Source organism: Pteronotus mesoamericanus, unplaced genomic scaffold (genome assembly GCF_021234165.1).
Source record: "Pteronotus mesoamericanus isolate MK-2021 breed Mesoamerican mustached bat unplaced genomic scaffold, CSHL_Meso_final contig_41, whole genome shotgun sequence".
Lineage (NCBI taxonomy): Eukaryota > Metazoa > Chordata > Mammalia > Chiroptera > Mormoopidae > Pteronotus > Pteronotus mesoamericanus.
The window spans coordinates 6,776,932-6,804,561 of NW_026555152.1; the positions used below are offsets into that span (position 1 = coordinate 6,776,932).

Sequence of the window (27,630 nt, forward strand, 5' to 3'; positions counted from 1 at the left end):
CGGTTTTGCACAGCCGCTCTGTCCAGGGCCTGTGAGAGACCTGGGGACACCACGATGCAAAAGACAGTCCCAGTGTTCAGGGAGCCCACATTCCGGCGGCAGGCACTGACATGTAACCAGTGCTAGCTGGCATGAAGGGCCCTATGTGGTGTGCACAGTCCTGAGCATTTTCCATGCATTATCTCCTCTCCCAGTGAGCTAAGTACTATTACTCTCCCCACTTAAGAATGAGAAGACCAAGGCCTAGTAATATAAAGTAATTCGTCAGAGGATACATCCCAGGTATGGAGCATCCCTCATGCAGCCCAGACTTGGACAGTCTAGGATTTTAACCAAGTGCCTGCCACTATCTCCTCTGTTACAGTGAAGGGTAGTTCCATGGAAGTGCCACCCAGGACACCATGGGAACACCGAAGACAACAGCCCAACCTCAGGTTCAAAGCAGGCTTCCCAGTGTGGCTCACTTGAAGAAAGTCTCTGTGACTTGGGAGTAGATGAGCTGTGGCACCCACCACCCCTATTTGGCTCCCCGATGTTCCTCAGCACTGTGGCCGCCCAGCTAGCTGCTCTTCCTTCCCCACCCTGACTTGGCTGCCATCTCTCAGTGGCAAGATGGAAAAAGAGGAAGCATGTTCTAATTAATGCTTAGAGGCTCCTTAGAGAGACAGAGCCCCTGAGCTTCCCTCCACTGCTTCTTACGGTAGAAGCTAAGAGATTGCTCTCTCAAGAGTGGGGTAGGCCACAATTACCCATGATTCGTGGGGTTTAGAGAGAAGTGAGCAGAGCTGCTCCTTGGCCAAGTGGACCCAGAGCCCCTTCTTCCCTGGGGCTGTCCTCCCTCCCACATCTACCTCTCAGCTCTCTGACCTGGCCCTGGTTAAGAACAGGGTTAGGGTGGCTGAAGTTGACCTGGGGCATTGTCAAGTCCCCAAGCATGATGAGAAGCGGGGTGGCGGGGTGGGGATGGAACGGGGGTGGGGTAGGGATGGAGTGCAGCATTTGACTCCAGGCCCAGACACGGAAGAGGGCCTAGGTTTTTCTTTCCCCTGAGACATAGGAGAGCATTCAGTTTAGTTCACACCTGCAAACATTTATTAAGCCCCTACCATGGTTCTGGTTCCGCACTGAGCACCAGGGGTGCAGGGACAGATGATACTGTTCTGCCTGTAGGTATAGTATGTAGGTGCAGAGAGAGCACTGAGGGCAGGAAGGAAGCAGTGGGGGACACTGCGGGCGGGGGATGCAGCGGGCACAGGCTGGGATAAATGGGAGATGGTTGCGTTGAATGCACTGGAGCAAATGGAGAAGATCCAACAACTGAATTCAAATACCACAGTGAGCAGTTGTTCCGTGCCAGGCTCTGTGGTGGGTGCTATACATGGATCAGAGGATGACTAAGGCGTATCTGAGGACTTGAGTAACGTATGCTCTGTTGGAGTCTGGGCGAGAGAAGAAGGGATTCGATAAATATCAGAGATTAGTGGAGAAAACAATATTCTCCATGGGGGCCCAAGCAGGGTGATCCAGTCTGTTGGGGGAATGAGAAGGCTTCATGGAAAAGGCACATTTGAGACAGGTCTTGAAGGAAGGAGACACGTTTTACCTGGAGGGAAGGGGACAAGAGTGGGATTTGAGGGAGGGGAGAACACTGCAGGCTGAGCAAATGCTCGGAGCGAGAGAGAGCCAAGCAGAGTTGAACTGCTGTGTTCATGGACTTTGTGTAGTAGAGGCTGGGAGGTAGGCTGGACCAGATTGCTCAGCTTCAAAATGTCATGAGGAAACATTTATACTTCTTTGGGGCCCTGGTCTCAACCAATGGAAAGCCTGTGTTTACACCTGCTTTTTGAGAGCATTGGTCAGGGTAATAGTGGATAAGGTAGATGGTGGGGGTGAAAAGGAAGCAGAGAGGCAGTAAGGAGGTTGCTGGTGTGGTCCAGGTGGGGAGTCAAAAAGAGCCCCCAACCTGTGGCAAGTCTGGTGGAAAGGTCAGGATGATTGCAAAAGATACTGGAGGGGGCATGGCTATAGGACTTTGATGCTGACATATGTGGAGGATGGGGCAAAGGAGGACCCAGGGACAAATGACAGGTTTCCAGACTGGACGGCAATGCAGCCAAGGTGCTGTTAAGCAAATAAGGAAATCATTGAAAGCTTGTTTGGGTGAGGTGGGGAAAGATGATGGCTTTGCATAGGTGGATGGGGGACCCATGGGCTGTTGGAAATGCAGGATCAAGGCTAAGAACGGAGATCTGAGAGTCATTCATAATCATCATTGTCATCAAATAGCTACCACTTATTGATCACCTACTATGGGCCACGTGGTATATGAAATAACTTAAGCCTCACAACACGTGACAGAGTCAGCACGATTAGCCTTATTTAACAGATAAGAAAACTGAGAGATAGAGAAGTTAAGAAATGTGTCCAAAGTCAACCAGCAGGAAAGAGGCGGGTCAGGGGCTGGGTATATCCCTTATGGCCTGCTCTTCAGCCTATTAAAGTAAAGTGAAGATATGACAGTGCAGATGAGGTTCTCAGACAAGAGGCAAGAAGATAACAAGCTGTAGGACATTTTTAGAGTTGCCATAAAGGCTCTGCCAGAGATAGTTTCCCTCTTAATTACTTGTTAATTAGCTACCAGGAGCTGCTCTAATGACTTCCAATACAGAAATCATGGAAAATGTCCAGAAGTACATAGAAAAATAATTAAAATGTATGTGGAGAATAGAAGATAGCACATATATGACTTGTAACTAGCATGCTTAGGGATTTGGTGGTCAAAAAGTAGAATCAAGGAGCTCTTGGAGACAGGACAGCCGAGGACAGAGCTTCAGGATGGTGAAAGTATGAAGAGCTGCAGAAGAGAGAGAGGAGAAAGGTTGAGGATGGGCCAGCAGGCTTAGCGATTAAAGATCATAGGTGACCTTCCTGAGAGTCATTTTAGAAGACTGGTGGGGGCAGGGGGCTGGCGGCAAGGAGCTGGGCATACAGAGTTGGAACAGCAATTTGGCATCTGCTCATGGAGTGAGGCAGGGGGTGTAGACTGGTTCTCCAAGAGGTTCAGTGGAGATAGAAGGAGATTGGGCTAGTGCCCCAGAGCGGGGGAGCCAAGTGGAGTTGTGTTTTGTTTAGCCTAGGGAGATCTGGGAGAATCTGGAGGCAGATGGAAAAGGGTCAGTGGAAGGGTAGGGGGTGAAAATATAAGTAAAAGAGAGACTAGAGGATGAAGTGAACTTATAAAGGAGGCAAGAGAGTGTGAGATCATCAGCTCTCTGAAAGGAAAGTTACAGGTCAGGTTAGGAAGGTTTTTAGGGTCACAAAGATAACTTTGGAATTAATTCTTTAATTTATCAAAAAATATTTAGTGAAGGCCTACTATGTCCCGGGCACTTTCCAAGCATTGGGGATAAAACAGTGAACATGGCAGGCAAAGTCTCTGCCTCCATGGGGTTTATAGTCTAGTGGAGGACTTGATGGAACAGATTTAAGAATTTAAAATCAGGTTTTCTTCTTTTCTTGGCTGACACATGGACAGTGGCTGGTAGAAGTTTCCTGGGGTTATCTCAGCCAGCCTCTGCCACCAAGCAGGGCGATACTACGTGAGGAGGATGGACCTCTTTACTGGTCTGGAAACATTTCACGCAATGGGATTTCATACTTTCCCTTTTCCAATAGGCTCTCATGACCTGAAAAGAATGTTCTTGGTTGTGGGGTTTCCCTAAAGGTATGAATAGATCAGGTAGGAAAGAGATGTGAATTCCTGTCTGGTGTCAGTTCCTCTTTGTGCCCAGGAGGGGTAGGAGGGAGACAGAAATTGAGAGAGAAGGGAGCCAGTAAGTGGTCAGTTGCCCCCACTCTGTATTTCCCCTTGGAGGGCTTTCCTGCCTGAGCCAAGACCAATCTACATTCTAGGCCTCAGGGAACCTGCCAGAGTTTTCCAGGGAGAACAGCTAAGCTACAATGCTCTCTCTCTTCTGGCATGATTTCTGCAAAAACAGGAACAGAATGCCTGGAAAGCAGATGTGTCTCTGGATCTCCTGAGTACATGAGGTCATACTTAGATAAAGACCCAGTAGGCAACTGTCCAGTTGGTATGGTGGCAGAATTCTGAGAGGGCTCCTGAGACTCCTGCCCTCTTGTGTACACATCATGCATAACACCCCCTCACCCCCCAGTGTGGGCAGGGCTAGAGAATATGGAGAGAGATCACTGCTGTGATTAGGTTACCAATCCACTGATGCCCAGTTCACCTTAAAACAAGGTGAAGCATCAGAAAGACTGTCTCCTGTCGGCTTTGGAGGAGCAGACAACCCTGTTGTGAAGAGGGCCCCTTGTGGCTGAGAACCGTGGGCAGCCTCTAGTAACTGAGGCCTCAGTCTTACAATGTCGAGGAATTGCCAACAACAGTGAGCATGAAAGAGGACTCTGAGCCTTATGCGAGACTGACACCGTGGTTTCAGCCTGGTGAGATCCCAAGGAGAAAACCCTGTTGAACTGTGCCCAGGCTAATGACATACAGAACTGTGAGAAGATAAATGGGTGTCGTAAGCTGCTAAGTTTGTGGTAACTTGCTATGTAGCAATAGATAACATACCCTTAGTATGATTCTTTTTTTCAGGGCACCTTGAATGACCCTACAATATGAACATCATAAGGACAGCGAGAGCTTCCTGCCTTCTGCTTAAGGCCTTTTGCTTTGTGAAATGCAAATACTTCTGAGAGGAGTCATATAGGAAGGGTTTTTTGCCATCCAAACCTTAATACAACGTTTTCCAACTTTCTTCAGAAAGGAGGTTGGGATGTGGGGAGAGAGACAACATAATGCCACTAGGTTTGAGGATGAGTAAAGCCACTGAATGGTTAGACTAGGAGAGAATCCTGAAGACAGGATTGAGGACATTCATTTTACCTGGGATTGTCCCTGGGGATTGGGCTTCTATCTGTGAGGCCTCCTGGGGTAGGAGAGGTCTTCTGCTGGTCCCCACAGGGAGGGAACAAAGGGGACTGCTGGGGCTGCGGGGAGGCGCTCACTCCAGCTGCAGTCCCTGGTGGGTTGAGTCAAGCAGAAAGTGGGTAGAATGGTTCCTTCTATTGAGGAATTAAATTTGGCCTTTCTCTCTGTCGTTCCCCACTACCACTCATGGTCCTGGGGGAATGCGGGAAGGATGATGCTATTCTTGCCTTGAGTTGTTTACCTCAACCCACCAATCCTGATTCTTCACTCGGGAATGACACTGTGTGTAAGTGGAGAGTATGGGTGTGAACAGGACATAATTTCGGGGCCCAGAAACACTTTCTCACTTTCAAAACTTCCCTAAGGGCTGATTGGAGCCCACAATTCTACCATTCGTCCACACCCTTAACATAGTATCCCTTGTCCTTATTTAAATGCAAAAATTTCAGGGAAGAGGCATGGTTAAATGTTATGGATTGTTGACATCTCAGGAGGAACATCTTTCTAGTTCTTTCCAGAGAGGTTCTGATAACAGAGAAGTAAGAGCATAACCTAAGCGGTAGAAAAGGCCATAGACAGAGCTAAGAAGAGGTTAAGTAAAGGCCTTGAAGACAAATTGGCCCTTTGTTAGACGTTTTCCTAGGTTCAGATCTACCCGGAGGAGGCGGCATGCCCCTACCGGCCAGCCCCACCGAGCCCGGCCCGGTTGTACAGCTCCCATTTTTGACACAGAGGTGACTCGCATTATAAACCATGGTAGCCTGAGGGACTACCACTCTTGAAATAGCCATCCATCATTCATCCATCAACCTTTTTGTTAAATTCACATTCATTGAGCACCTACCAGGTGCTGACCCCTGGGCTGGGTCCTGGGAACACAGAGGTGACCAAACCCCACCCCGCCCCACATGAAGCCCAGGGGAATGCCCCAGTGCAGTGGCATGAATGCTGAGAGGGAAAGCAGGTGAACAGGACTAGGAGCAACTTTTAGCATTTCTGCTTAATTTTAAAATTATTTTTAAATGTGCACAGAAGTAGAAAGAATAGTGTAATGAACTGCCTTAAACCATCACCCAGCTCCAACAATTTCTATTAATATTGTTTCATCTAACCCTTCCACTTTTTCGATGGAGTATTTTAACACAAATTCAAGACATTATGCATTTCATTCATACATACCTCCATATGCATCTCTGATAGGAACATTTTTAAGTCACCATCAAACCAGCAATATCTTACTGCAATCTGCAATGCCTCCCTTCCTGACCCTGTAACCTCAAGAAGCCCTGGAATCCATTCCTACAACCTACACTTCTAGGGGTCTTGCCAAAGACTGGGTAGCTCCTGCCATGACATACTAGTTTTCAGACTAGTTTTGAGCCTCTCCGTGCCCCTCAACTGTGCATTCCTGAGTCCCTACAAAGTTTAGCCAGTGATTCCCTGTCTTGATTGGCAGCCACCAGCACCGCCTTTCAGAAAGGCTGTAACACCCCTTCCCTAACTGCACTCTCTGCTCTCTGTCCATGTGTCCATATTGCAGATTGAAATGCTAGAACACAAGTACGGGGGCCATCTGGTATCCCGGCGCGCCGCTTGCACCATCCAAACCGCCTTCCGCCAGTACCAGCTCAGCAAGAACTTTGAGAAGATCCGCAACTCCCTCCTGGAAAGCCGCCTGCCGCGTCGTATCTCCCTGCGCAAGGTTCGTGGGCCCAATGCTGAGAGCCTGGTGGCAGAAAAGGCGTTCATGGAGGGCTACGGCCTCCTGGGGTTGCCGCTGGTGCGCTCGCCCTCTCTGCCACCCACCTTCGCGGGCACGCTCACTGAGCTAGAGGACTCCTTCACCGAGCAGGTACAGTCCCTGGCCAAGTCCATCGATGACGCCCTCAGCACCTGGAGCCTCAAAACCATGTGCTCCCTGCAGGAGAGCGGCTCTTACCAGATCCACCAGGCCTTGCACACGGGCACCGGGCCGCCTGGCTTGGGGGCGGAGATACAGGAGCCGGACAGTGCCTGCCCAGGGCCCGGGGAAGAGGCTGTGGAGGCTGCCGGCCTGTCCCAGGGCCACAGCAGCACCCTGATGATGGCTTTCAGGGATGTCACTGTGCAGATCGCCAACCAGAACATCTCCGTCTCTTCCTCTACTGCTCTATCAGTGGCCAACTGCCTGGGCGCGCAGACTTCCCAGGCCCCGGTAGAGTCCGTGGCTGGCCAAGTCCAGCTGGACGAGGCCGGTGGGCCCGGGGCTCCAGTGGCCCCAGCCGCGGGCCAGGGAGAAGCGCCCGCTGAGGTCACGTGCGCTGAGGCAGGAGCCGACGGGGTCCTGTGCACCAACCCGCCGGGGGACAAGGATATGGTGTCGGAGGAGACCCGGGCAGCGCAGGCAGAGGAGGAGGAGGAGGAGGAGGAGGAGGAGGAGGAGACAGGAAAAGTGGGGAAACAGGCCGGGGCCGAGGCCGAGGCTGAGACCGAGGCAGGCGACAACTTGGAGAAGCTGAGCAGCAGCAGCACATCCACCAAGTCCGCCAAGTCGGGCTCGGAAGTCTCGGCCTCGGCCTCCAAGGAGGCCCTGCAGGCCATGATCTTGAGCCTGCCGCGCTACCACTGCGAGAACCCGGCCAGCTGCAAGTCGCCCACGCTCTCCACCGACACCCTACGCAAACGCCTCTACCGCATTGGCCTCAACCTTTTCAACATGTAAGTGAGCTCTGGCCCCAGAGCGGCAATGCATCCTGGCGAGGTCCTGGACGCAGGAAACGAGGGGCGGGACCTGCACTGATAGATTGGCAGGGTGCCATGTAAATTAGCGCATCATCCCAGTGCCCACCCAGCTGGTGTATGTGCCATGCCTGCTCCTTGAGATGCTGTGTACAAATACACATTTTTTTTTTTAAATCCTCACCCAAGGATATTTTCATTAATCTTAGAGACAGAAGGAGAGATATAGATGTGAGAGACAAACATTGATCGGTTGCCTCCCCTAAGTGCCTGGACTGGGGATATAATCTGCAACACAGGTATGTGCCCTGACCTGGGGTTGAACCTGCAACCTTTTGGGGTACAAGACAATGCTCCAACCGACTGAGCCACCTGACCAGGGCTACAGATACGGATATTAAATTGTTATTAATTTATTTTAAGAAAAAATAGGAACAAAATAACATTTCAAATCTCTGCTTCCACCTCTATTACTGCTTACGATGAAGCTAGGTTTTGAAAAGTGAGAGACTATAAAAGAAAATACAGTGTTAGGTAAATAATACTGTATACAGGTAACATGAGGATTAAGCAGAAACCAGTAGGATATGAAGGACACACAGCAATCCCATGGAGTTGATGAAGAGGAGAAACAGACAGTGGGCAAAGCAAAACATGAGGAAAGGCGAATGCAGGACTGGGTGGGGGTAAGAGAAGAGACTTAGTTGAAGGAGTATAAGTAGAAAGCAGAACAGGATGGGACAAAGTGGGAGAGGGAGACAGGAAGAGAGTGTGAAGCAAGCAGAGGGGTAGTACAAACAGAACAGGAGAATGGAAGGAGAGAAATGAATGTCAGAGTCCCCACCCGGACCTTTCCTTGCAACCAGAATGTATACAACCGGTGGCAAGCAGAGGGTGCACACACGGAAATTGCAAGTATATGAGGCACTGGTCTCCGCCCTCCACTCAGCCCTTCTTTCATAGCCCTGAGCCAGGCAACACAATGTCCCTCCTGCCCACATGCATATTCTTTATTGAGTGCTGGGCACCATGACCATAAAGATGAGTAAGACACATCGCCTCGTTTCAAGAAGCATATATCCTAGGGAGAATAGCTACTGTCCATAAAACATCTGCAGTCTTCCCAACAATAGTAGAGATAGCGTTGTTATGCCATTTTATAGAAAGGGAACAAGCTCACACTAGTAAGGTGAGTTGCACACTGTGAAATAGCTAGTAAGCAGCAGACCTTACGTGAGCCAGATCTGTCAGACTCCCAATCCATTGCTTTTTCTTTTATATCAGGCTGCTGTCTGGTGAGCACAGCCCCCACCTGACACATCCAGGCATCATTTTGGCCTGCACACAATCGCTCACACAGATACTTGGGTCCTTCAAGACAGTGGTTCTCAAACTGTCTGTAGCAAAGGACCAATTTGGGTTTTTACCCAATACATTGTGGGCCAATACTTTTGTAAAATACAATGAAGATGAACAGCTAGAAAGACAATCACGCACTTGATTGTCCTGAAAATGTCAGAGTACTATAAAACAGCAGTCCCCAACCTTTTTGGCACCACAGAACGGTTTCGTGGAAAATGGATGGGGGGTGGGGGTCGGAGCTCAGAGGAGCTTTGCTTGCCCGCTGGGGCGGTGGGTGGGGTGCAGACAAGAGGCAGAGCTCAGTCGAGCTTTGCTCGAGGCCTGGTTTCCAACAACCTGGGGACTCGTACCAGTCCGCTGCAGGGGTGGGTGTGGGGGTGAGGCGGAGGGTGTTGGGAACTCTGCTATAAAAGTTTCTAAATGCTTACTCTCTTTTTTCTGTACTTATCTCCTCCTGGGCCAGTAAAGAAACTTTCAGGGAGAAGCATGGATTTGCAGGCTACACTGTGGGCGCAATTGCCTTAAGACACAGCACCCACACCCACGCCCACATATAGAGACTCGAGCCTGAGAAAGTAAATGCTGGAGAGCAGGATTCTTGTGTATTCACCATCCACAGGGAGAAGAAAGGGTGTGGGGGAGATCTCACCTCTGTTTCCCAGTCTCATCCTCTCCAGAGTTCAGGGTGGCTATAGGCAACAGGATACAGACAGAAAAGACCTTGGGGACCTCTTGACAGGCCTTGGGGACCTCAGAGTATGATCTAGTTGGGAGCAAGGCAGGAAGAGAAAAGATATACCTCTTCACCTGCTCTGGAATTCATGTTACTTGGCTCGACCTCCCCTTCCCCCTCCTGCCGCATGCTACCTTCACTCCTGTGTGGGGAGGTTCAGGAGAGTGAGGTTCTGGTGAAAGGAGCTTGTGATGGGGAGCCCCTCTGCAACGGGAGGAACTCTGGCATTTCCTGAGAATTCTTTCCAAGGACCTCCTGGGCTCTTCATGGGTTCCATGGGCCGGAAGGGCGGGGAAAGAAGTCATGGATGGCCTTGACTCACTCTCTCCTCTTCTCCCCACCCCCACCCACTTCCCCAGAAACCCGGACAAAGGCATCCAGTTTCTGATCTCTCGCGGCTTCATCCCTGACACCCCTATCGGAGTGGCCCATTTCCTGCTCCAGCGGAAAGGCCTCAGCAGGCAAATGATTGGAGAGTTCCTGGGCAACAGCAAGAAGCAGTTCAACCACGACGTGCTGGAGTGAGTGCCCCCTCTCTGGGTTCCCACCCCAGGCTCCCTACCCCTCCCTCCATTCCTCCTCACGTGCCCAAGGTATCTGGAGGAGCCGGGGTTCTCAGCTGCAGAAGGACTCAGGGAAGAGAGAGGGGCCTCTGGAGTCTTGGCCATTTCCCAGAAATCCTCTCCCCAGTCCTAGAAGCTTCTTTGTTTGGTCCCAGGATCCAGAATCCCCATGGCCTTTAGCCAGTCGCCACATTTTGACCAGCCTGTTTCCCCTGGAAAGTTTTTTTTTTTTTAATTGAACACATTGTGTGCAGGGTGCCATTGGTACTGAAATGGTCAAAGGAGACAAGAAGGCCACCCTCTCTGCCACCTTCAGGGGCAAGAGAACGACCCTGGAAAAGAAGAGAACTGTTGTGCTGGGGCCACCCTTGCCTGGGGGACAGGCTTCTCAGCCCACCCTCTCCCTGCCACCTGCCCAGCCCTCAGGTCCCCAACAAGCATCTGCCTGCTCCCCACCCAGGATCGTTTTCATATCAGAGGAGGCAAACATGAGACAGAAAAGTGAAGGGGTTAGATTGAGGGTTTTTAAAACAGGAAAATCGTATGAGTCCGCAAAGATAGACTGACCACCCAAATCACAACAATCAAAGAAAATTGCTTTAAAGTCAACTAGATGGGGGGAGGGTGGAGTGAGAAGGCTGCCTTTGCTAGTGAGCGTCTTTGGGAGTGCAAACGGGCAGGAGCTGCAGGCAGAGGCGGCAGTGCTCCGGGCTGAGGGGCGGGGCCGAGGGGCGGGGCCTTGGAGCACCACTCCCTGGGGAAAGAGAGGGCGAGGCCCCAGGAAGTGAGCTCCAGGCTCCTGCCACTCCCCAGGTGTTCCTTGTCTCTTCCACTTGGTCCCTAGGCTCAGTTGTTCTTGAAGGTCACCATTCTGTAGGGAGTCACCCCACTCCCCTCCCCCATTACTCCTTGGATACAGTCGGCAGACCCATTTCCCCTGGGGTCCTAGGAGAACCTCTCCTTTTTGTCCTGGCCCTTGGAGCAGCAAGGGCCTGCTACACGGGGCACAGGGTTTGGAAACAGGGGAGTCACCCAACCGGGCTGGCAGTGTTGCTGATGTTCCTGGAGTAGAGGCCCAGACACCACCTTAGCTTAAGGAGCAGTCTTGTGCTTGGTCTTCTGACAAGCCACTGCCCTCTGGGCTTACTTTAAAGTGCCTTCAGAGTGGGGATGCTGGATTATGAGGGGTAGACCAGTTGCCCTCTGGAATCCTTGTCACATTCCTAACCACATTGATAGGATGGTTGTCTGAGTACAGAGAGTGGGCGCCTGGATCCATTTGAGGGGCCATGATATCCCCAGGATCCAGCTCCTAGCTCTGACTCTCTGTGGCTTTGGACAATTTGCTGTCCCTCTCAGATCTGATAGTTGAGATGCTCTAAGTGCTTTGCAAAGGAAAGTAAATTGCTGAATGCGCAGCACCTCCCTGTCAGCCTCCTTTCTTCTCCCTCTGCCTCTGGCTCTGCTTTCCCCTTACCACCAGCCCTGCTGCTGGTGCCCTGGGGAAATGACAGAAAGGGGAGAAAGATCAAGTTTTCCAAGCATCTTCCTCCCCCTGGCTTTTCTCCATCTGGATCATCTCTCGGGCTTTTTCAGTGGCTTTTGTAGGAGAGTGAGGGGTTGTGTCTGAGGGGTTGTGTTGTGCCCTGTTGCTCTGTTCTTTCAGACTGCCCCGCACCCCCCGGGGTGACCCTGCTTTGTCTCTGTGCTCTGAGGACAGAGAAGACTGCCTCACTCACAGGCCCTGACTGTCTGCTCTATTCTCGTCTGCCGCCCCAGTCCCCATGTCACCTAGCCCTAGACTGTTGACCTGCCAGGCTCACATTGACCTAGAACACCGGGAACACATGATTTTTCTCCAGCCAGGTCATGCAGAGCAGCACAATGAAAGCTAATTGCCTTCTTCCCTGGGAGACTGAGTGTGTGGGCTGGAGATGCAGACCAGCCGCACAGCCTGTGCTGGCAAGGGACAGAGGCTGGGGACTGGACTGGCAGCCAAGGCAGGCTCAGGCCTGGGATGAGGAGGCAGTATGGTGAGGGCTGGGCCTGAGGGGAAGGGCCCACCTCTGCACCTGGCTCCGCTCTAACATGCTGGGTAGCTTTTGGAAAGCACCTGACCTCTAGGCCTCAGTTTTCTCATCTGTAAAAAGCGAGAGATCTCAGGGCTGTATGATCACAGAAGTCTCTCCAACTCCTATGAATCTATCAGTTTTCCCACAGATCATTGCGTTTGTAGCACAGTGGCATTGTGCAGAATCACTTGCCCTAAATGTGGAGGCCATGCTTGGTCATCCTGCCAGAGCATCCCTTAGGCTCCAGGGTCGTGCTGGGGAACCAGAGTTCATGGGAGAGCAGGGTGACCATTCATCATTCGTTCAGTAAACACTGAGTGCCTACCCTGTGTCAGAAGGGGCTGGGCTGAGCTGGCTGTCCTACGCGTGTATGTGGTGGTGGGGGGGGCCAGGCAGGGGTGGAATGGAGGAAGAGGAATGGCTCATGGCCTCAGGGAACTTACAGACCCAGGTGACAACTGGAGAGAAGAATGGAGAAGCCTGGAAAGGGAGGCAGGGGAGCCGAGCAAGCTCCAGCGTGCATTGTGGGTTTGAGCAAGACTGAGTACAGAGCTGAGCTCCACTTCTACCCCAGTGACTGCCTTGGACCTTCGTGCTTAATTCTGCAGCCATGCAGGCCCTGGGCTCCGAGGCCCTGGCATGTTCAGCCTCAGCACTCAGAAAGGAGCCCTCTTCCCCCAGGTCCGCAGTTTGCTGACCACCTGGTTTGTCTCCTGCCAAGTGCAAGACGGGAGAAGATGGAGCAGCAGGATGAGGCGAGCACTAGCAGGGGAGCCAGATGCTGGGGGTTTTGGCATTTCCCTGCTACTCCAGCCAACTGTCCTGGTACCTTTCAGGATCCTATGCCACTTTTTACTCTCACCAGAGAAAGTACACAATAACAAAAGTCACCAATGCCATCTTGCCCAGGCCTGGAAGGCTTCATTGGGATTCTACACAGCTCCCCTGCCCCCACCTGGTGACATTCAGCAAGTTGCATTCATTCTGTACAAAGCTGTTTGCTGACTAAAAGGACATAAATCACCCATCCCCTTGGAGATAGACAATCCAAGCCACAGCACTCTCCAAGAAGCAGCCAGGCAGGAAGGGGAGAGGCTGAAAGCCTCCGGAAGGGGAAAGGTTGGGACCCCTGAGACCCCTCCCAACACTTATGCCCATCAGGGATGGGAAGGGGGGCCATCAGAATCTGCCTCCGTGCAGACCTGTGTCTGAGCATCACAGACGCAGTAGCATTTGCCTTCAGAATCAGGCCCTTGGGGCTCATAGAAGCTGACCTCCCCATCCCTTTGTGTCCTACTTCCACAGAAGACACATTCCAAGAAGGAATGTATTCAACCAGGCTTTATTCAAGTAATAATAGAAGGCATTCTGAGCTCAAAAGATCATGTCCACTTGTGTTTACCTGGAAAGGGCATTTTGATTTTTTAAGGAGAAACCAGCTCTACTTTCCTCATTTGTTAAATTCGGGATAATATGAATTAGATCTTTTAAATGCACATAAAGTGCTTAACTCAGCACCTGATGCTTAGGGAGTTCTTTTAAAAATGTTAGCTTTTTCTATTATTATCTCTCCCACTTGAAAGCACAAGACATTAGATACATTCTTCCCGACACACACACACCCCACCCCCAACACAGGGAAACCACAGACTCCTCAGGTCTGGTTTCAGACTGAGTCCACTCCCCAGACAGCAGGAACTTCTGTGCTTCTGGGGAAGGAAGGGAGCTTCTCTGGGGACCATGCTGTACTCTGAGGAGGTTCTCCCAATGCTGAGGAGAGGTCAGTGGCTGGCCCAGCAACAGGTGCCAGACAACAGCTGGGATTAGGATCCTTTGGGTCTGAAAGCTTCCCCCTCTCAGTGTTCACATGGCTGGGAAATTTGGCTCTGCTCTATTTCCTTTCTGAAATACTCACTTCAGCAGGATTGAAGGCGGGTGAATGGGGACTGTGCCACGCTGTGCGGTCTCTTTCCTGGCCTGGGTGATCTTTTCCATTGTGAATCTCACATACAGAGGGCATCGGGATTCCCGTGGAAATGCACGAGGGGCGGCTTTTGGTGTGAGCTGCCAAAGGAAATTTCCGAAGTGTTCCTTCTCTCACTGTGTCTGCTCTGTTCTTTGTTAGAGATTAGAGTTTGACATTTTAGTCAGATTTCATTATTTCATTTCCATAGAAATATGTTGGCCAGAGTGTAACAGATTTGTTCTTCTTAGGGGACATTCAGAAATGAAGACAGATTGTCTGTCAAACTCAACAGGCTGGAAGGCTCTGGCCTTTCATCGCGAGAAGAAATTATTTGAGAACATCCTGCCCATAGTGCCATGTGTAGCCTCAGAACAGTTACCTTATTTTTCAGGAATTTCTCAAGGAAGAGGAGAGTCCGCTGGGGCCCAGACAGACCCTTATGTGTCTGGAGGAGAGTGGAGAGGCTCGAGGTGGAAAGCGATAGAGACTGTGTGGTTATTTCCACTGCTCTGAAAGCTAGACCCTGCCACCACCCAGAGGAATGGAAGGAGGGGGTCTCTTCTAAAAGTGATGTCTTGGGGTTTATGGCCTTGACATTGTACCTCTCCAGTGCCCTTCCCCCACCCCAACCCACCCATCCACCTACTTCCTCCACCCCCACATATACACACACAACACATAGATGAGAGATTCCCCTTAACAGTAAGCATTTAAGACCCATTTGCCCCTGTGGAGATCTTGGGGCCCCCCTTTTTTTTAAAGATTATATTTATTTATTTTTAGAGCAGGGAAGAGAGGGAGAAAGAGAGGGAAAGAAATATAAATATGTGTTTGTATTTCATGCGCCCCCTGCTGGGGACCTGGACTGCAACCCAGGCATGTGCCCTACACTGGGAATCTAACCAGCCACCTTTTGGTTCGCAGGCCGTCGCTCAGTCCACTGAGCCACACCAGCCCGGACTGATCCATAAATCTTAAGAAGTCTGAGCCACATTCAGTTCCCTCTCTCTGGTGTATGTATATTTTAAAGGGCCAGTGGGTGTGTCTAATGGTGTGATTTCAGGTGGTGTTAATTGGTGATGAGGGAAAGGGTTGTAATGCCTATGCTGGAGGGAAGGAACTCAATTCACTTACTTTACTTACCTGGCATGTCAATTCAGATTTGGTTTCCAGGTATGTAATGAAAACTATCATTTATTAAGCTCTGTTATATGCTAGAAACTCTACATTCATCATCTCCTTTAAAACTCGTAGCCACTCTGCCCACGAGGTATTATAGATATCAGCTCCATTCTACAGGCACAGAGAGGCTAAGTGACTGAACAGCTGAATGATAGAAACAAGATTCAGACTCAAGGGCATCTGAAACCAAAGGCCTGACCTCTCATCTCACCCCCTGCCACTGGCATAGAACAGTGGTTCTCAGATGTGGTCCCAAACTGCAGCAGCAGCAGCAGCAGCACCTGGAAATGTGTTTGCAACATCAGTTCTCAGATTCCACCCCACACCCACTGAATCAGCAACTCTGGGGCCAGCACTTAGTGTGGTACCCAGCCTGCCAGGGGATTCGGATGCCCGCTCAAGTTTGAGATCCTCTGGCAAACAGGGATGCTGCAGGGCCAGCAAAAGAAAAATCATCTCAGGCATCCACACTGGCTTCTAATGTGATTGGGTAGTTGAAGCGGAGTTCTTCCGGTTCCCGAATCTTTTGGTTCCTGTGACTGGCAGCCATCTCTCCTGAGCCCCGCTCAAAGAAGATTTTCTTTGTCCTCATGTCATCACCAGAAACACTGGCAGATCCTCCTGCCTCAGCTTCCTTCCGCTCCATTTTCTTAGCCACTTTGCACTTTTCTGAAAAGCCTTGACCTTTCTTGGGCACGTTATGAGTTCTGACTAACAAAAATAACTCTCTGGCGAATGGGGATATTTTTCATTGAATTGTATGAGCCAGGAACTGCAGGAATAAAACAAGGTTTTCTGCATCCCATGGTAGTGGGTGATTTCGCTTTCCACCTTCTTCCTGAAACCTGGAGTCAGTCTCCATCCAGAGCACAAGTCCCAGGTCTGCAGTGCATACACCTCTTCCTGGTCTTGGCCTGCACCCCACCTTCCAGATCTTTGCTGTCTCTTCTGGACAATTAGAAATCCCTGCTGCTATCATTACCTAGTTTCAGCTCTCAACCAGTGCCTTTTGTCTGCCAGACACTGTCTTACTCTCATAAAAAAGTCAAGATGACAAAATTCATTTTGATCACAGATCATTTTGATCTACCTGCAACACCAGCTGATTCCACACACACATCAGTGTTGAGCCATTTTTTTCACAATCGTCCCTCTCTATATAGAGGCAGGGAACATCTGTGCTGATGTTTTCCCCACAAGGGCCCACAAGGGGTACTTGCTGCAGCTGCTGCAGACACCCAGACACCCACAGGAAAGAGGGAGGCCTGCGCAGAAGCCACCCCACACCACTCGCAACACACTAGGCCATCAGCGGCACCTGCCGAGGCAGGGCCAGACGAGCTCAGGTGGAAGCCATCTAATCAACCCCAGTTTGCCCGGGTCTCATCACTCACTCACTTGCCTATGCAGCTGAGGGAAGGGGGAAGGACGTGCACTCCACACTGCCACGCTGCTTGCCACCTGGAATCTACGGGCCCATTTCCCTAGCAGCTCGTCCAAGTGTCAGGACAGCTCCAGATGATTTTGCACAGCAGAAGGGTAGGCCGGGCCATTCTGGGTCACCAGGCAGAGCTTCCAAAGGCACTGGCCACTGGGCTCCTCCCCCAGCTGACCATGTTGCTGAAGGTCTCGTTCGTTCACTCAGTTGATCTCTCACTCCTTCACTCATCCTGCAGATGTTTATTGGATTCATATATACAGCAGGGATTCAGAGGGTCAGAGCAGGAGCTCAGATTCTCCCCGCAGGAGCACGCAGCCTGGTGGGAAGACAGGCAGGTAAATGTTAAGGCACGGGACACAACTGCAGTGGTAGACAGAAGGCATGTCCGGGATTCAGTGGGGTCAAGGAAGACCCCTGGAGAGACTGACCATTAAACAGGGACCTCCAAGGTCAGGGTTGGGTGGCAGAAAGAAAGAACAGTGTGTGCAAAAGTGTGGAGGCGGGATAGTGAGCTGGCAGCAGGGGAGCCAGTGTGGCAGAAGAAGCTGGGAAGCTAACAGGGCCTGGCTTGTTTTGCTGAGAAACTCAGGTTTCCCTATATGGGACGCGGGAAGCCCTTGAAAATATATAATCAGAGGAGCGAGTGACAGGGCCAATGGTATCCTACGAGGATTGTTCTGGAAGATGATTCAGAGGCAGCAAGGCTAGTTAAGAGGCTTGCAGTCATGCTGTGGAGAGAATGATGCCCTAAAGCTCACCAGTGGCCTCAGGGACATAGGAGTTGGTGGAGTCCAGGGCCACAGAGAAGCAGTGGGCCGGGTGGCCAGATCCCAGGGGACAGCCTCCTGAGCTGCTGAGAACTCAGAGCACTCAGTCGCTGCACATGCTATGTTTGTGTTTCAGGCCCAGTACAGTAATGTGTGCAAATTATACTAAATAAACATCCATGTGTCTTCAGTTTTGGTTGGGGAGGAAGATGCTGGATTTGGGGACTTTAATCTGAAGAATTCCTCAAACCAGACATTGTCAAATATTTACTGAGAACAAGTTAGAATATTAAATACCAAGTAAAACACAAAGTATGTACAACCTGAGTTGTCTTGAAGAGATGCTAGCACAACCTGTGGCCATGTGAATATTGCCCATGACTGACATTTAGACAAAAGCACCCAGACAGATTCAACAGGCCGAACTCAGAAGTGAGCTGGTTAAGTTCCAATTGAGTGCATAGAGTTGACAGTTTATGTGAGCCCTCCACGTTCAGCAACACCGTTACTTAACATGGTCTTTTATAAACATTATAAATCAACCAAAAATTACAATAACTAGTTAGTGACCAATAATAAAGTAATAAAAGTGAGCTCATCACAAGAGATAAACACGAGTCGTCAGCACGCAATTGGCATTTAGAGCGCTTGGAAAGGGTGAGGCCACCTCGAGAAAAGCTGTAAAGGGGAGAAGGGAGCCTGGTGGCCAGCCCGAAGATAGAGGGCGGGTGGAGAAGGAGGAGGAGACCTGTGATGAGGGAGGGGCGCCTCCAGAGAGGAGAGAGGAACATAGCAGGGAGTGGCGTGCTGGAAGCAAGGGAGAGGAGTGTTTTAAGAATGGAGTGATTAACCATCTTGATGCTGCCAAGGGCTGGTGGAACGAGGACAGAAGTTGGTGCCATTGGACTTGGCAAGGTGGCGGCCAGTGGTGGCCTTGACGAGAAGTTTTAACGGAATGCTGTGGGTAGGTGCTTGGCTGGAGCCGAGTGAAAGTGAATGGGATTGAGAAAGTGGAGTCCGCATGGGAGGGATGGCTTCTAGAAGTTTGGCTCTAAAGAGTTATAGAGAGAAGGAGTAGGTTCTAGAAAGCAAAGAAGAGTCAAAGCAGGGTTTTAATTTGTAAAATAGAAAAGAATTTAGATGCTAGTGAGAATGATATAGTAGAGAGGAAAAACTGATACTATATGAAAGAACACCTCAAACTTAATGCGTCCAAAACTCAAGTCTCCTTCTCTCCTCCAGCACCTGTGTTTCCCCATCATCGGCTCACCCTGAAAAATGAGCACCAGGCCCCCAGGTGCCAAGCCAGAGCTCTGAGACCCATCACTGACTCCTCCGTTTCCTCACTTCCCGCCTCCCCTCCATCATCTCGCTCCACATGTTCTTCCTCCAAGACGTATGTCAGGTTGGCCATCCAGTGTGTCCCCACTGCTTCCACGTCAGCCCAAACCCCACCGTCTCTGACTCGGACCTCTGCAGCAGCATCCTAGCTGGGCCCCCTGCTTCGTTCTTGTTCTCTGCCCTTTGTTTTCTGTTCATTCTTTCCCAACAGCCAGAGAACACTTCTTAAAACAAACTGGATCATATCACTTCTCTGATCATATGACCATACCCTTCTATTGTCTCCCACTGTGTTCAGTATAAATTCCAAAATCCTTCCTGTGACTCACAGACCCCTTGACTGGTCAAGCCACTGCTCACCTCCCTGGCCCCACAGTCTGCCATTCTCCCTTCTCCCCTTTACTCTCTGCATTGCAACCCCACTGACCCTTTCTAGGTCCTTACAAATTCTCTGCTCCCCACTCTGCCTGAGAGCTCTTTCCCACTCCTCCTCTTCCCTTGGTCAGCTGCTACTCGTCTTCCAAGTCTCAGCTCAAAAATCAGGTCCTGAAAGAAGCCTCTCTGAGCACACCAATATAAAATAAAATGTCTCTTTTGTCCTCTTATGGAACCCTGTCTTTTGCCTACATAGGACTTGTCACAATTACAATGACATAATTACTTTAAACTCTGTCTCTCTCATCAGGACAGTGTTTGTGTTTGTGTTGTTTGCACTTACACTAGGTCCTTAGCACAGCATCTTGCACACAGGGGGCACAAAGAGCGTGTTGGAAGGAAGGAAGAAAGGAAGCAAGGAAGGAAGGAAGGGAGGGAGGGAGGAAAGGAGAAAGGAGGGAGGGAGGAAGGGCAGACCAGAAAGGGGAAGGTAGAAGGCCAAGGATCTAGTCCACTGCGGTGGTCCGTGTGCCCAGGCCAGCTCTGAAACTGCAGGGTGGCCACACAGCCTCATGCTGACTGCTGACGGTGAAGTGGTTCCTCACACATGACTTTATGGCCATGGCTGGTTGTCCCCCCTTGGCCCCTCCCAGGCTCCCATCGGGCACCTGGATGAGGCAGCAGCCCCCAGGAAGACGGACTAGGGCCAGATGTTGAGAGGGGGAGGGGACACATTTGCCTGGCCCTGGAGATGCCAGCAAGGAATTCGATGCACGCTGTGTGTCCCTGCAGGGCCATCTCTCTTGCAAGCATCAGTTTTCTATATACATACAATAAAAAAATAACAGGATAGTGGTTGTACAATAAAAAAATAACAGGGTAATGGTTAATATCACACAGGATTGAGAAGAGTGCCATTGCCTACTAAGTGAGGTGCTAAGAACAATACTTAGTAAATGAGAGCACAGAGAAGATCCCCTCACCACCAGTGTGAGGACTGGACCCCTCCTCCAGGGAAGCGGAAAGAGCTCCGAGAAGGGAAGAGGCCTCCCAAGCAGGAAGCCAAACACCTGCTCTTTGTAGTTGTGGGAACAGGGAGTAAGCCCCTTTGTGGTCTATTTTGCCTTCTGTAATATGGGGAGGTTATACACCAGAAAATACCACCCAGAAACATGTGTTCTTTTTCACCTTAAAGATGATCAAAGAGGAGAGATGGTGGTTGGCTGTTCTGGGTGGAGGCAACACGATAGATTGGAAAAGCTGTCAACAATCTGCTCCCCACAAGAATTCCAGGGTGGCAAAGAGAACAGGGAAAGGGAGATTTTAGTGCTGGTAGATACTACAAAATAACAGAAGCAAACGGAGAAGGAAGAGAGGAGAGATAGCAGAGGGCAAGGCACAGGCCGAAGCTTCTACTTAGCTTCTCCTTAGGGGGTGAGAAAAAAATCATGCCATGGGGAGGGGCAAGGTCCGTGGGTGAGTCTAGGATGATGGGGCCCCTGAGGTTTGTTGGAGGGCATATCTTTGGTCCAGCCGCCTGCCCCAGGAGGCACAGGCCCCACCAGGAAGGATCTCTGGGGGGCATGGGAGAAGCAGTCATCGTGAACTGTGTTCCAAAGGCAACCAGAAATGATGCTCAGGGTCCTGCCATCCTGGGGCACCTAGAGAGCCTGTGGAGACTGACTGCGGGCCATCTCTGCTTTGCAGTCTTTTCCAGAGAATGTCAGAGTGTGGAGGGTCCTGAGAGGCCACCTGGTCCAACTGCAAGTCTATGGCAAGGAAGGGATTTGTCTACTGGGGGTCATGGTGCCTTTTCACCATCCAATGCAGGTTCTTCCTTCCATCTGGAGGTTTTGAGAAAATGTTGAGATTTCCCCCCATAGAGTCTAAGAATCCCTGGACACCAGCTGCCCATTAAACACTGCTGCCCCGTGGTGGCCACTGCAAGGAGAAAGGCATGAACTGTGTGTGTGTTCATGTGGTGGGGGTCAGCATCTGTCCGTACCTCTGTCCTTCCTTCCCTCACCATCCCCACCATGAAAGCAGCCCCTGAGAGCTGGTGGGGACGCATGTGCCCCCATGAGCCACTACCCTGGTGGCCCATGAGTTGCTGGGCCACATTTTAAAATCTTCCACATGGGCCAGATCCCCTCCTCCCCTTGCACTCAGCTAGGCTATTGGTTTCCAATCTGTAAGAATTGGCTAGAGAGCTTTGAAGAATGCTGATTCCCAGGCCCCGCTCCCAGATATCCTGGTCGGTCGATCTGCGGTGGGGTTCAGGGATCTACATTTTAACGAGCCTCCTTCCTCGGGGTTTCCAAAGATGGGAGATGGGGAGACTGTCCTGCCCCACAACCCGGGGGTCCTCCCCTGAAGCCATCATCCCCGTGGCGGTGACTGATTCGTGTAGCGCTCCCTGTCCGTGGGCTGTGTTTCCCCCTGGCTGCGCCTCCCACCCCAGTCCTGGACTCTCAAGCTCTGGGCTCATTACTGGAGCTTTTAGCTGCAGTCCCGAGTGAGTGAGCTGGCTTTGTGTCACCTGAGTGAAGAGCTGGAAACTAGGCCATCGTGCTCGGCCAAGCAGATCTCACCCTCTCCCAGCTGCTCCATCGCCTCCTCCTGTCAACTGCCCACAGCGCCTGCGCCTCTGGGCACCCACCTCCTCACCATGGGGTGAGAGGCCAGAGCACTCGGGCAGAGGATCCATGCACAGAGGCTCTGGAAAGGACGCTGAGGAGGGGTGCGGGGTGCCAGGACCGCAGGGTCCAGGGGCCTGCAGGGAGAGGGCGGAGGCAAGTCTCGGAGGGTGGGGCAGTCAGATGTCAGACCAGGAGAGCTGGGGGCCATTCTGGGGCCCAGCAGAGAGGCAGGCCTCGAAGACAGGATTGACAAGGCTGGAGTTCATTGCCCTTCCCCTTGGCCTTACAAGAGTCATGGCAGGAGTCCCTGGCGTGAGAGACTGCAGTGTGGCTTTCCCCCTCCCCCATGTCCTGGCCAGGCCCCCCGGGTCCAGTCTTTGCAGTGTTCCTACCATCAGTGCTTCTGTCTTGTCCTGTCCTTTTCTCCTCCTCCTCCTCCTCCTCCTCCTCCTCTATGTCTCCCTTCTCCCCCTCCCCTCTCCTCCTTTCTCCCTATGCCTCTCACCCCCTCCCTTCCCTTTTTTTTCTCTTGTTCCTGTTTTTCCCTTATTCTTTCTCTCTCCCCTCTTTTTGTTGGTCTGTCCCTCTCTCTTCACCTCCTTGCTTCTCTTTTACTCTCTTTGAGTCTTTCTCCCTCTGTCTCTCTCACTTAACTCTCTGTGTCCTCTCTGTTTTCCACTGTGTCTGTGTCTCTGTCTCCTCCCTCTGCCTCCTGTCTACCCGGCTCAAGACTGACTGGTTCACCTCCTCCGGACAGACAGCAGCCCTTTATGGCTCAGTCATGCCGGATTGATCACTACCGGCTGGGCTGGGCTAATGGGACATGCAGATGTGGGCACCGGGAGACTGATCTCAGAGCTCACGTTCCACCGGGGAAGGGTTCAGGGAGGAGGTAAAAGAGCTGCCAAGAAACCAGGCTGAACCTGGAGACACCTACTGCCCAGCTGTTAATGTCAAATGCTCAGATATTGAATGGCCGATTCTCAAGCTTGGGCCAAATTCTTGCCCCGCCCTCCCAACCCCACCCTCTCACCCCCTCGCTATCCAGATGGACATGACCAAGATGAGGACAGGCTCCCAGAGCGAAGGTGGCCATCCTCCCTGCCCTGGGGGGTGGGGGAAGGAGAGCCCCTACCAGCTCTTTCCTCTCGGGGAGTCCTCAGGGACGCCCTCTTCCCCTTGGTCTCCCAAGGAGTGGGGGAGGCAGAGCCCATGGACCACCGAATCCACAGTCACCACCACGTGGGCATCTCCCCTAGCTCTCTACTAAAAATTGACAGCAGAGCCAGAGCTGAGTCGGGATCTCTGCACAGGCAGCGGACCCAACACAGGAGCCAGGATGATGGCGGGAGTGGGGCCTGCTCAGGGCTCCTCCCTCCACTCAGGCAGCCACTAGTCTGAGTCCACTATTCTGAGTTGGCTGCTGGGGCCTGAGCCACACACTGGGCTCAAGGCCTCGGTGGGCTGGCAGGCAGGCAGTGAGCAGGACCTTGATGCCCAGGGTCACAACGCTGTGGCAGAGTCTCCAGGGGCTATGGGAGCAGAGCCATTTTAGTTGCCACACTGCTGACCTGCAGAGGGTAGTGAGGGGCCGGGTGTAAAATGACCAGGAGAGAGGAGATTGGAATAGAGCGTGGGTGCAGTAGGGGAGGGATCAGCTCCCAGAGCCTTGTTGGCAGGTGTAAGCTCTTGCAATTCTCGGAGAATTAGGTCTGTGACTTAGCCAGGCCTAGATTCCTGCCTTGCTGCTCACAATTCTGGGGCAAAAGAGGGCAAGGCAGGACCCAGTGGAAGGGAAGGCACCCCAGGAGCAGGCCAAGAAAAGAACGAGACTGCGTAGAGGGGGCGACTGGCATGTGCCGCCACTTCCTCCTGCCCCCACACACCAAAGGGGGGCATTCAGAGGCAAACTCTCCCGGGTTAGAGGTGGCATTTCAGAGGTGGAAGGGCCCTTGGGGACCAGGACTCTGACCTCCTCCTTCTCAGAAGAAGAAACTGAGGCTCCAAGAAGTGAGTCTAAACTAAAGTCACAAAAAATTCAGTGGTTGGCTCAGGCCCAGAGTCTGGCTGTGTTTTTCACACTGTCCCTTCTCACATTAGGCCAATTTGTCATTTCCTCTCAATGGCCCCAGCTTCCGCCAATTGCTGGGGCTCCATGGGTGTGAATGCAGGACCTGGGAGCCTATGGCAGAACCGGAGGGCGGTGCAGGAGGAGATCCCATCACCTCGAAACCCAAATGGGGCCTAGACGGGGAAGCTAGGGAGACACGTGGACTCCTAACAGGTCTCTGGAAGAGTAGAAGAGTGAACTTATGAAGAGTAAATTTATGTACATCTTAACCCTTTGTCTGACACTGAGATGCTCTGAGGTTGAGAAGAACGGGCTTGGGCTTTGCAGGTTCAGCCTCCTGCTAGCCCTATGGCCTTGGGCAGCTAGCTAGCCTCTCTGGGCCTCAGATTCTTATAACACTCAGCCACCTGCCTCCCAGGCCATTGTATTAGATGAGAGATATGAGAAAAGGTCTCTTAGGCTATTAAATGGAGACCCCTGGCAGGTGAGTAAGGCCTGGGAGGCCCCACCAGTCCCCTCCTAGCTGTTCCCAGAGACCAAAGTCCCTCCCTCACCCCAGTAGGGTGGGGTCTCCCAGCCCTGGTGGGCTGCACCTTACCCCTCAGCGCCAGTGAGATGGGGGAAGTTTGGTTCTCCTCTCCTCACCGCTCCTCACAACCCTCCTCCCGCCTGCCCTCAGCTGCGTGGTGGATGAGATGGACTTCTCCAGCATGGAGCTGGACGAGGCCCTGCGCAAGTTCCAGGCTCACATCCGTGTGCAGGGGGAAGCCCAGAAAGTGGAGCGGCTCATAGAGGCCTTCAGGTAGCACCCTCTTCTGAAGCTCCGTCCCTTCAAATACCCTTCAAAACATGCACCTGGGGCATGGGGGCGGCTAGGGAAGAAGAGCTGCTGTGGGCCTGGGGGACTAGAGGTGCTGGAGGGTCAGTCGAGGGCTGGGAGAAGCCTTCCTGGAGAGGTGGGAGAGGTGGGCTGGATACAAATGAGAAAAGGAAAGAAAAGGGACAGAACCCTTGAGCTCTCCGAGACGGAACAGCCCTCAGGCGGCCTGCATGCATCCCGCTCATCCCACCAACGTGCGGATTTCTACTGAGCATCTGAGCAAGGCTGCTGCCGTGGGATCTGTGGGTGTGTGGCACCTGTCTTGTCCACTCAGAGGGGAAGAGGGCCAGGCCGCGGCTGGGATCGACAGGGTGCGGGAAGGCTGAGGCAGCGGGGTCGGGGTGGGGAGGCTGCCCAGACCTAAAGCCTTACTGGAGCTAGGGATGGTGGGCGAGGGGCCTCAGCCCCCTAGCTGTGTCCCTCACCCTGTGTCCCCCACCACAGCCAGCGCTACTGCATGTGCAACCCCGAGGTGGTACAACAATTCCACAACCCTGACACCATCTTCATCCTGGCCTTCGCCATCATCCTCCTCAACACTGACATGTACAGCCCCAATATTAAGCCTGACCGGAAGATGATGCTGGAGGACTTCATCCGAAACCTTCGAGGTGAGGAGGTGGGGGCGGGCTGGGGGTGGTGAGCTGCGGCCTAGAACCTGTTCTGTTCAGTGCTGACTCTGTGAGTCTGAGCCCAGTTGTTGATTGTCATTCCAGCGCCTAAGGGCAGTGGATGCTGTTCTCTGGGCCTGGCCACGCACAGCAGCCCGGGAAAGTTGCTTGCATCCCAGGCATGTGGGGAGTTTCCAGGAGCCACTGCCACCGCCCTGTACCAAGCAGCAAGGGCCCTTGGGCAGTGCCCCGTGCCCAGCACAGACTGTCCTGCATCGGTTTACCTCTAGGCCCCTGGAACCGTGGCTGCTGCCTCTGGTACAGCCATCCCCCCCGACACAGCTTGTGAGGGCTTTTAAGTCTTGGGTCCATTTAAGTCAGCCCTGCAGATAATGTACGGCATCTACTAGCCAAATCCTCTTCTAACTGATACAGCGCACCGCCTGGCAGGGATCGAAGAAAACTGGTAGGGTGTTGTGTGTGCTCAATGGATTGTTTCCTTTTTCGCATCTTAAAAATATAGGTTATTCATGAACATAATTTAATAAAATCAAATTGTTCTAAAGGCTTCGTAAAAAAAAGCAACAAACTAGTCCCTGCCCCTGTTACCATTCTCCTTTCTTAGAGGCAATCACTTTTTTTTCTTTTTTTGCTTTTATTGTGTTTCCTCTACATCACTAAACAACATGCTTCCTTCTGCTTCCTTTTTTTTATTCCTTTCTTATGGGTATAAAAATGCATACCCGTGCATGTAAGGTTTATATATCTGAGCTCTTGACAGATGTTTATATTCCTGTAAACCTTTGTAATCATACCCAGATCTGAACATCGATTGCTATCCTCCCCTCAGAACATTCTTTCATGTTCCTTTCCATTCAGTCCCCCTGCCCAAAAGTAACAACTCTCCAACCTTCCATCACCATTGACTAATTGTGCCAGTTCTTGAACTTCATACAGATGGGATTATACAGTATATATACTTTGGTATGTGGTTTCTCTCATTCTCTGCTACTTAATCACTTTTAAAAGCATATGTGTTATCTATTAATTTCTGTCTTAGTCTGTTCAAGCTGCTATAACAAAATACTGCAGCCTGGGTAGCTTATACAAATTAGACACATATTTCTCACAGTTCTGGGGGCTGGAAGTCCAAGGTCAAGGCACAAGCAGATTCAGTGTCTGGTGAGAGCCCACTTCCTGATTCTAGCTGATGCTTCTCACTGTGTCCTCGCATGGAGGAAGCGGGGAGGGGGCTCTGCGGAGTCTCTCTCCTAAGTGCACTAATCCCATTCCTGAGGGCTCAACCCACCTGACTTAAGCCCCTTCTGAAAGCCCACCTCCTCATACCTTTGGGCATTAGGATTTCACCTTATGACTTTGGCAGGCACACAAACATTCAGACCACAGTAGTCTCCCCTTGTGGAACAGAAGGGTTTAGCTCTTTCATCCACCTTCCCCAACCCATCCCCGCTAAAACCAGGTCACAGCCTCATGCTCTCAGTATAGTTTCAACATCATTTTTGTGACCTCAGTCTTTATGTTATTAAAACTAGGTAAACACAATCCAAAGCTAAGTCTTGAGGATATAATGATTACAAATCTTTTCTATCTCTATTTTCCTTGGAGTGAATACTTGTGTTCTTTGTCTATTTGCTTAGCTCTCTAAGTACCTGCCATTAATTCATCTCCAAACTCCACCTTCAGTGTCAAGTTCCTCTAAACACAGTGAGCGCCAGGACGTATCCCGTGAGTTTCCTCTTCTGGGCGCCATCTCTCCAGGGGCCTCCAGCTCTGAGCTGCTCCGCGCAGCCAACGCGGGGCGCCTCCCTTCACCAGGGCCCACGCACCTCCTTCTCCCTGCTCCTGTGTTAGATGCCTGTTGAGTTTATACTTTCTTCTGACAGAGAAAGGTACACATAATTTTTTCCAGGAAAAAAAGTACACTGGAGGCAAAC

The 27,630-nt window shown here is 51.6% G+C and overlaps 1 protein-coding gene across 2 annotated transcripts in view; it reads left to right on the forward strand.

The window, feature by feature from the left end:
- IQSEC3 (IQ motif and Sec7 domain ArfGEF 3) overlaps nt 1–27,630 on the forward strand; it is a 106,989-nt gene that overhangs the window by 61,785 nt on the left and 17,574 nt on the right. For both annotated transcript variants that reach the window (XM_054577161.1, XM_054577160.1), the window contains 4 exons: nt 6,495–7,651; nt 10,127–10,288; nt 24,864–24,986; nt 25,509–25,675. In XM_054577161.1, the coding sequence (XP_054433136.1) occupies nt 6,495–7,651; nt 10,127–10,288; nt 24,864–24,986; nt 25,509–25,675 (1,609 nt within the window). The remainder of the gene's footprint in view (nt 1–6,494; nt 7,652–10,126; nt 10,289–24,863; nt 24,987–25,508; nt 25,676–27,630) is intronic.